At 36.9% G+C, this 9,826-nt stretch overlaps 1 protein-coding gene across 1 annotated transcript; it reads left to right on the forward strand.

The window, feature by feature from the left end:
• Nucleotides 1-2,004: 2,004 nt before the first annotated feature.
• STRADB (STE20-related kinase adaptor beta) lies at nt 2,005-8,035 on the forward strand. The gene is made up of 11 exons (XM_010291806.1): nt 2,005-2,016; nt 2,404-2,484; nt 2,889-2,988; nt 3,598-3,719; nt 4,197-4,305; nt 4,804-4,927; nt 5,455-5,626; nt 6,031-6,135; nt 6,363-6,592; nt 7,156-7,198; nt 7,654-8,035. The coding sequence occupies exons 1-11, from the start codon at nt 2,005-2,007 to the stop codon at nt 7,804-7,806; spliced, it is 1,251 nt and encodes a 416-aa protein (XP_010290108.1). The 3' UTR covers nt 7,807-8,035.
• Nucleotides 8,036-9,826: the final 1,791 nt, after the last annotated feature.

Here is a 9,826-nt window from a genome sequence, read left to right on the forward strand (position 1 = left end):
GAGGTGGGGGTGCCGCGGGGAAGGCAGGGTACGCGTTTAACGGAGCAGCGAGTGAGGAGCTTCTCCCGGGAGAGCCTGCGGGGCGTCGTTTTCTCACGTTCCGCTAGTTTTGTCACGGACGAATCACTTAACTCGAGATACGCGACCGAGAGCTGCCTCCATCACTCGAAACGCTGCGTCAGCAGAACCAGAGCAACGTGCGTTCGCGGTACCTGGGCTGTGCGCTCCGGAGCCTCCGCACCCCCCCGCTCACAGGCACGTTTTTCTGTATTTTTTTTCTCCCCTGCGTTGCTCGCTGCATCTGAAGCTTTGGCCAAGCTGGGATGAATGTGTCGGTTCAGCCATGCAATACTGTCATGATCCACAGTACAAAAAAATAAAGCCTGCAATACAGAAAGAAACGTGGAAAGAAGCAAAACGTTTATGTAGGGACATGATCCAAAACCATACTGAAAATGGAAGCAATGTTAAACGACATACAAAACACAAAAATAAAAATCTTACATTTTTTATGTTATTTGAACAAATGTGGATCATGGATGTTTCTGTTGCCTGGCTATATCCCTTGGAACAAATTCTACGATGACTTGACATTAGTGCATCACACTTACTAAGACTTTATTCTTCAGCTTAGCTTTTGTGGTTTCATATTGCAAACAACTGAATAAATTACCTTGTGTAATGGAATGAGGCATCTTCTTTCCAGGTAGGAGAAGGATGCTGTAGCCATTACAGAGATGGCCATTATCTTCAAGCACCTGCATTTTTTTTTCCCTACTTTGCCACAGACTTCCTCAGTGAAGTTGGGTAAGTCAAGCCCTGATCCTCTGGAGGTGCCCAATACCTACTAAGGATCTCCTTTTGTCTATGTTTTTCATCTTTAATAAGGAATTACAGTATTTTTTTACTTCAAGGAGATTTCCAGGGTAAAAATACTAAGCATTAGGAGTGGCTTGGGTATTTGGCAGTGTATGGGGCAGTGAGTGCTTGTTAGCTTTTCAAGAGTTGCCTTGATTAAATAGCATACATAATTTAAATGCAGGATATAATCAAGCTTAACTCCTTGATAAACAAAATGATCAGTTTCTGATATAGTCCTTCTCCCTTTTAAAGTTAACTTTCAAGCAATAATTACATATTAACATGGAGCTACCTTCTATAGCTGACTTTATGTCAGCTACCAAGTTGAATTCATCATGGTAGAAGACTTGCTTGTAGCTAAAGCAAATTAGCTAGTCCCACTCTACACTTAGGAAGGTTTGATATGCTTATTAGATGTAATCATCTCTCTCTCCTCACTGCCTAAGCTGTCAAGGCATCAGACATAAAGTAAGTCTGCTGGAGGACTTTCAGAATGGCTATTCCCATCTGTGAGGTAGTTTGAATGCTGATTCTGTAGCCTAAGTAAAGTGAAAATTGTCTGAGTTGGTTCCCCGCCTGTTTTTTTTTTTAATTCAAATCCCTTACAATAGTATTTCTGCTCTCACTTGTGAAATGTAAAGTGCAATTGCTTCTGGCTTGCTTTTCCTGTGAGCTAGTTCAGCTGCACAAGGCTGAGCCGAGATCTGACTAGCGCAGCTGTGCTCCTTTAAAACAACAGACAATTATTTGTTTTCCTACAAACTGCCAGGGACTCAGGAATCCATTCTTTCTTACTTTCTGCACTTATGCAGTTAACCTGCAATTAAATTGTCTGTTCAGAAGTGGTAATAGATCTTTAAATGCATTAATCAAAAAGGAAAACTTGAGTTAGAATGTATATTGCATATCCTCAGCATGGAGTTTGAAATCCATATGCTGCTTAAAGGCTCAATAGAAGCAGGCTTTCCCAGAGCTGTAGTTTTGGGCTATTTTTGTGTGTGTGTTAACTGAGAGGAAATCCTCACAATTGTGATTAGAGAGACTTACATTTATCACAGGTTTATGTATGATCTTACATTGCTACTTTAATTTTTCTAGGATAAATGGGTGTGTGTGACTCTTCCCCTGATCTAAAGCGGTTCCATGTCTTGTTTGGTAAGTCAGTATTTAAAAATCATAGAATCTTTGTGTTGGAAGGGTCCTTTTAAGGTCACCTAGTTCAACCCTAAAATCTTTGGCAGTTGTACCTTGTCATACCTTAATGTGGAAAAGTTCTGGTGAAATCTCTTGCTTGAGAGGAGTTCCACAGTGCTGAGATGTTTAAACTTTCAACTTTAAGTGAAGGAGACTGTTTAGTATCTCTTCTCTCTAGGTCTGCCACTTATGAGCTCTATGGTGTTTCTTAACCTCTTGCTTGACTGACTTGTAGCAGAAAACCTTCTGAAAACTCCTGCTTATAGCGGCTACTTTTGATGTTTTCCCATGGCCTCATTTAATACATTGCATCAACTCCACTAACATTCACTTGTTCCTGTTCTCAAGGACTGTTCCTGTATTCTACGTACACCAGTTGAGTCGATCAGACCAGAAGAGCTGTCTCAGAGCAGTGTCCATGAATGCCTGGTAAGAAGAAAATAGAAACAGTAACTGTCAATGTTAAATACGAAGCTGGTACATAGTAAAAATAATGTCAATAGTGGGTGCTTCTTAAAATGTTAACAGCAAAAATAACCAGAGTACTTCAACGGCTTCCACTCTGGACGAAGTCTATAGGTGACTAAGTGTTACTCTTAATCTTGTACCAAGATTTGTCTTTTAAAAACAAAACAAATGCGCATACACACACACAAAAACCAGTAGCTCTCAAAACTAAGGCTCAGTGTAATGGTAAAAGCACCAGCTTGAATGTTCTGACTTGAGTACTTCACCTTAGCATTCTAATTAATGATATTTCTGCATTAACTTTAAACATGTAAATGTTTAAAAATTACATAGTCATTTTGAAAACTGTTTTTCCTCGCTGTTAGGCTGATTCTGATCTAGCCTGGATTCCCCCGTCCACAGGAAGGAATGAAATGGTATTTTGCTCTTCTAATGTCTCTCACTATGAACTCCAGCTGGAAATAGGTAATATAGTGTACCTTAAAAAATTTCTTATTCCTGCTCTCAACAGGTTATTGCTAACTGCAGTGAATATTAAGTTTTGAAAGTGTATTATCAGCTGACTAGAACTATTCTTGTGTCTCCTTAGTTGAGAAAAGTACAGAACATTGCTCATCTTTCAGTAATCACTTATTTTAAGATAGAAGACAAATCAACAGTTACCTGAATTTTTCTTTTGATGTTTGTGGACAATAAACACATCATTAAGTAATATCATGTCTTGTCACTTGACTGCCCGAGTTGATTGTTCTAAGGATGGCTGCCCCGAATCTTGCTGTGCATACGTATGTTTATGTGAATATGCATGCTGGAAGTTTTATTCATTTAGATTTATAACTGATACTGAAAAATGTTTAAACACATTTACTTGTTCTAAAAATAACAGAGACATGCTTTAACTAATTTGCTGAATATAATTTGCTGCAACTACTTAAGTTCTTAACATTCTTAAAGAAAGGGTCATGCTGCTATCAATTGGAATTTTAGAACTGTAAAATTATCTCTAAATGTGAAGGAAATTATGTGGTGGATTATTGTATTTTTGAATGTTAAGGCAGCCACTTTTGGTTTCAGGAAGGAGGTTCAACAACTTAACTTCAGTCTACCTTGCACGCCATACGCCAACAGGCATGCAAGTTGCAGTAAGGATCACAGACCTAGAAAATTGCTCTGAAGAGCATTTGAAAGCCTTACAGGTAAAGCAACAGCATTTCTGCACAAGTCTGATGAATATAGTAATGAATACATATCAGGTTACTAAACAGAGGTAGCATTTGTGTTCGTACTGGGTCATTGCAATCAAGTTTTTCCTCCAAAGGAGTAGAATATAAACACAAGGCACATGTAAATTTGAGAGTTGCTTTCTGAAGAAAACAGCTGACAAGTGTTTTAGAAATTGCTTTAGAAATTGTAAAACTTTTTCTTTGAAACATATTCTGTACTCTCTATTTTAACAGCAAAACTTTGGACTATCAGCAAACTAGATTTACTTTAGACAAATGTAATTATAGGCAAGTTATTTACATTTTTGTTGCAGGCTATGCACATCACCTGCAACTCTATATAAATACACGCAGGGAACGGTTCTTTCTACTGATTACTGACATAGTTAATGCTCTTAGTAAGACTGTTGTCTTGTGGTTAACACATCCAACTTTCATTTAATTCCATAGAATGAGGTGGTTTTATCCCACTTTTTCCAGCATCCCAACATAATGACACTTTGGACAGTGTTTACAGCTGGTAGTTGGCTTTGGGTCATCTCCCCATTCATGGCTTATGGTAAGAACTGTTAACTGCAATTCTGGAATAGGAAAAAGGGATGATACAATTTGGACCACATGGTCCATGAGAGGTTTTTCTTTAAGCATCTCCTGTCTTGTAGAATAAACAAACTTTCCTGAACCATTTGTTTAAAGAAGACTTATGTAGTGAAGACTGGTATTTGAACTGCATTGAACTTAGTCCTAACACCTACCATGTGAGGAATGGTAATTGAGAGGTGTATTTGATTTTATACAACTTTGAATTTTGCCAACAGAAAACTTGTCTAGATTGAATACAGGTTTGGCATAGACTTTCAGTTAACAGAAGCATGCCTTGAGTGTGATCTTTTCTTGATGCATGCATCCGTTGCATCCATATAACTGTTCTTGATGTACCATAGTCAATATAAAGATGAGAATGCTGCTCTTGATGAATGTATACAATGGAGCAAACATAGATAAGTAATTGAACAAGACTTGTTAGGCTTAGCTAGTTGGTTTTTTTCACTTCCAGGTTCAGCTAGACACCTGCTTAAGACTTACTTTCCTGAAGGAATGAGTGAACCTTTGATAGGGAACATTCTGTTTGGTGCAATCAGAGGATTAAATTACATGCACCAGAATGGCTACATTCACAGGTAGGAGAATGTCAATAGGTAAGAATCAGATTACAGCATCCTGTTTATTAAGAATGTAGTTTCCTTCAAAACTATTTTTCAGCTTAAATGTTGTCTCCTTCCTTTTTCTAGATATACCTTCTTATGTCAGACAGTGCAGAAGCATTTTTTTTCAGTAATACAGCAGAACCAAGTTTGTAGAAGCTTAACAAGAATGGTAGTCAGACATTACTTAAAGCCAGTTGTTACATGGATTATACAGCTATCTGGCTTTGTCTCTGAAGCACAGTTGTAGAAAGGGCTTCCTTACTTCACACTCTTTGCAGGGAAGGAGGGCCCTTCTCCAATTTCTGGCAGTTTTTTCTTGCTGATCATCTCTTCTCTCTCTTGGGACTGTATTAAAAAGACAACTCATACTGAGTGAAAATAATATGCTAAATAGAATGGCATGCTAAGATCTCACTAAGTTAATTAAATATGTAAGCCTTTCTACTCTAGTAGTGCTTTGAATAATTCTTTTAACTAAAATTTACCACTTTATGTTACAGGAATATTAAAGCTAGCCACATTCTGATTTCAGGGGATGGGCTGGTTTCTCTCTCTGGCTTAAACAACCTCTACAGTTTAGTTGACAATGGACAAAAGTCAAAGGTGGTATATGATTTCCCTCAATTTAGTACATCTGTGCTTCCTTGGCTGAGTCCTGAACTACTGAGACAGGTTAGTATAAATTACACCACATTTCTCCTATTCAAAGTTACTGGAAGTACTTAAGTCTGCTTGTAGAAGTGCAGTGGTAGCTGATGAACTGCAACTTTTTTAAAAGACGTAGATGTACTGAATGTGTAATTCTCCTGAAGAGAACCAGTTTTAAACCTGTTGATAAGGTTGTGCTTTACTAAGTTTCTTTACCTCACCTTCTGGGAAACTACTGCAGATCCCAAAACTTGTTTTCAGTACAACCATCAGATTTCTGAACAAAGCCTGAGGTTTCACAATTTAATTGCCTCAATCCCATGTAGGTTACAGGGTATTAGAATCTTGTCTTCAAACAGACACTTGTATTTTTTGTCAGCATTGCTCAATGGCCTCAGTGATGCAGCAGAGTTTTCTCTCTCTCACAGGATTTGTCTGGGTATAACATGAAGTCTGACATATACAGTGTGGGAATTACAGCATGTGAATTAGCTAATGGTCATGTTCCATTTCAAGATATGCCTCGCACTCAGGTATGATGCTAAACTCTTACTTCTATTTCAAAACACCCTGAGCTTTTTTTGTTTTACTTAGAGAAATCAATTCTATTACTGCTGAAATGGTGGCTGGTTTTTGTTATTTCAAATATGCATGCTTCTTTCTAGATCAAATAATCCTTCCATTGCTGGATCTTCACAGCTTAGCCTAAATAGGTCTGGATAGCTGTTGGGACTCTTACACTGCAATTCTTTTCTAACAGATGCTGCTGCAAAAGCTGAAAGGTCCCACATATTGTCCTTGGGATATAAATACCTTTCCCCGTGGGGAATCCAGGATGAAGAATTCCCGATCAGGTGTCGATTCTGGAATTGGTGAGAGCATGACACGCACAATGACCAGTGAAAGACTACAAATTCCCTTTTCCAAAACATTTTCACCTGCTTTCCACAACTTGGTTGAACTTTGCTTGCAACAGGACCCTGAGAAAAGGTAACCTTCTGGTGAAAACTAATTTTCTGTCTTACTTCAATGTAAGACTATGTATAGCCCACAATTTAGGATTCAGTAATTAGTTGAATACCATTAGACCAGAGTACTATGCAAAACACTACACGTACCTTTGGTTTTGTAATTTAAGAATTGTTTTGTCTGATAAAGGAACCATGCTTTTAAAGTTGTTTGTCCCTTGAATTTCTTGTAATATCAACATATTTTGTAACAAGTAAAATTCATCTTTAAACATGTACTTTGTCCAAGAAAAAAACAGAAATCTGAATTATATGGTTTCAGTACTATGTCTCTTCTGAATGAGACATTAAACTTCTTGTTAAACAGAAAAGTGAAAAAGCCTTTAAGAATAGATTTCTTTAGTGGTGCCTTCACTACAAATTGAGGCATAGAATGTAGGAATCCTGTGCTGCTTTTCTCATGCCTCACATTTGTCCTGTGGGTGAAAAACCACAGGACTTAAACTGATTTGTGAGTCTGGCCCATTTTCCAAAAGCAGTATTTTACTTTCCAAAATATAATATATTGTTCATTTTATGATCCAGGCCATCAGCAAGCAGTTTGCTTTCGCATACGTTCTTCAAACAGGTGAGTTTACTACATTTTGTTAAATGACACAGCTATAACCTAAATAAGCCACAAAATATTAGAGTTGGATTACAAAACAATTAAGTTAGCTGGAGTCAGAAACATCCTGTAACAGCATATCTGCTTCAGAGTACTTTTTTTTAATGGTATTGATAGAGTGTGAGAAGCATAAGAGTAATCCATTTCCCCTTTGATAAAGTTGGTTTAAATTAACTATAGTCAGCCTAACTAATAAGAATAATGGTTAATATTCTTAATTTAAAACAGAACTGCATAGCTGATGTAATTAGTCTTGAAAGACTAATTCAACTTACCCTAGAGTGAGGAAAGCTAAACACATTGTATTATTTTCAATATTGTAACATGGCTCTGATTTCACACGCTCTTAATCAAGTCAGATGCAAGGTTATGTAGACTTCTGTGTGCAGCCCTGTTTTAACTTTTCTTCTTTCTAGATAAAAGAACAAACACAGAATTCACTACTGTCTCTATTACCACCTCCTATTCAAAATAACGGATCGGAGTTCTTGGCACTGCCTTCAACAGCAGTTGGGACTGAACTTGGACATATTATTGCAAATGAAGATGATACAGCTTGGGAATTCTAAATAAATACCAAACAATCATACCTCTCTCTCCTGTGCTTCAAAGAAGGAAAATGTGATTTGTATTTGCTGCTTTAGTTTGTATGGTTAAAATACAATTAGACAAGGTATACTTGAAAATGCCATCGAAGTGGCTGTTATTTCATTAACTACTTCCTCTGCTGGCATCATGAAGTGCAGCATGCCTCACTTTCTGCCCATAAGGGAAACTGTATATAGAGAAGGGCTGAATGCTTATCTCCGTCTTTCACAATATTTCTTAACAAGAGAGTTCCTGCTGTAATCTTACTCTATACTGTATTTTCAGCTCGTATTGCTGCAGTCCATGTGCCTTTCTGAATTTAGGCTTGAGTTTTGTCTGTTACGTTAAACAATCTATTTGTCTTTTCAGTACTACCCCAATTATTTTAGTAAAGAGAAATCCTCCCCTTCCAAGTCTAAATTTGAAACTGCACAAATTAGTTGCTCATGTAAACAAACATTTCTCTTTTCACACAAAAAGGCGTTTTTCTCACTTGACATGCTGTCATACTTGCCAAAAGTTAGCTATGCATCATTTTTCATGCAGTTTTAATACTGCGTGTTTCCCAAAGAAGTTAAGCTACTTGAAAATGTGACCTATGCTCTTGCATTTTTCTACATTCTTAGTACAAAATTGTGCTTTTGCATCTCCATTTATTGTGTCATTTTAGAAATCAATCTGAGGGCCTCTTACTATGCAAAGTTTAAGTCTCAAGTTATAACAGGTATGGGTTAGTTTTGAAGACTCATACTAAACAATCTAAAGTTACTGTACATATTTTTATTTATACTGTATTCCTGTTCACCACCAGAACTTACCAGAACCTAATACTGTTTTCTTAAAAGAACAGGCAACATGCATTATGTTTCACTGCCAGAAGCAGTGCCAAACAAGCTTCTTCTGCAAGCCACAATTGAATTCCCATGGATGGATCCAGCCATAACAAGAACCTATTAAACCCCCTAGTATCCTACTGAATTTATCTGTTCTAAGTCAGATGAAAAGTGCCTTTCTTCTCCCTACAATTCAGTTCTCATCTCTCATACCGTACCAGGCAACACAAGATGAACAAAGCAGCTTCTTTTAAAAAAGCTGCATATTCTCACTGTGTTTTAGCAAAAGTTGTGTCCCAAAGCAACTAGTACTTTACTGATATAAGTTCTCACCATAGTAAAAATGTATAAATAGATATCGACTTGGTATCTTTTACATGTTCAACATAAACAACATTCCACACTAAGTCTTCAAGTCTTCCATAGCTGAGCTGATCTGCAACCAACCTTGAGAATACCACTTTGCCAGCAGCTTCACTACAGAGCTTTGAAGACCAAACGACCAACACACAAGCCTGACACAGACATAAAATTCTAAATGACCACATTAAAGTATGAACAAAAAAGTTGATTGTACTCATTATGCTGTGAAGAGAGCTCTGTATTTCAAAATCTAATACATGAAACTTAAGATTAAAAACCTTTCAATAAACTTACCCTATCTGTCTCCAGTTATTTCTGTAATTCTTGTACTTCTATTTTCACCATAGTGCAGTCATACTAACAGCTTGTTACTGCAGGAAAGAAATTTTATATTTATGTCAGTCATTAGATAAGAAAATAGTTGTCTAAACTAGAAAATTACTCTGATTATAAAAATACTTATAACTTAATTATGCACTCTGAGAGAAGATACTATTTTCATGTAAACCCATGTTCTTAATTCTTAACCACTACAAATATTTACTGTTTTCAAATCAAATACATTATATAGCATCTACAAGTAAATTCTGACTAACAGTATATGGAAAAAACAAGTAAGTTGTACATAATTTAACTACAGACATCTGAATAAACAATACTTTTAAACGAATGCGTAAAATTTCAGGCACTTTCAAAAACTGCTATTATTTGCAAGCTTCTCTTGAAGCAAGGGTTGTGCACTCTCTCTATAGAAATGAACTTAAACAACCATGTGTTCCAGTGGAGTTAATTTGCTGGTGTCTCT

This window comes from Phaethon lepturus, unplaced genomic scaffold, assembly GCF_000687285.1.
Source record: "Phaethon lepturus isolate BGI_N335 unplaced genomic scaffold, ASM68728v1 scaffold19707, whole genome shotgun sequence".
Lineage (NCBI taxonomy): Eukaryota > Metazoa > Chordata > Aves > Phaethontiformes > Phaethontidae > Phaethon > Phaethon lepturus.

Coding starts and splice junctions, on each gene's coding strand:
- STRADB (XM_010291806.1), top strand. Junction 2,989..3,597: donor TGAACTCCAGCTGGAAATAG/GTAATATAGTGT, acceptor TTTTGGTTTCAG/GAAGGAGGTTCAACAACTTA. Junction 7,199..7,653: donor CGCATACGTTCTTCAAACAG/GTGAGTTTACTA, acceptor TCTTCTTTCTAG/ATAAAAGAACAAACACAGAA.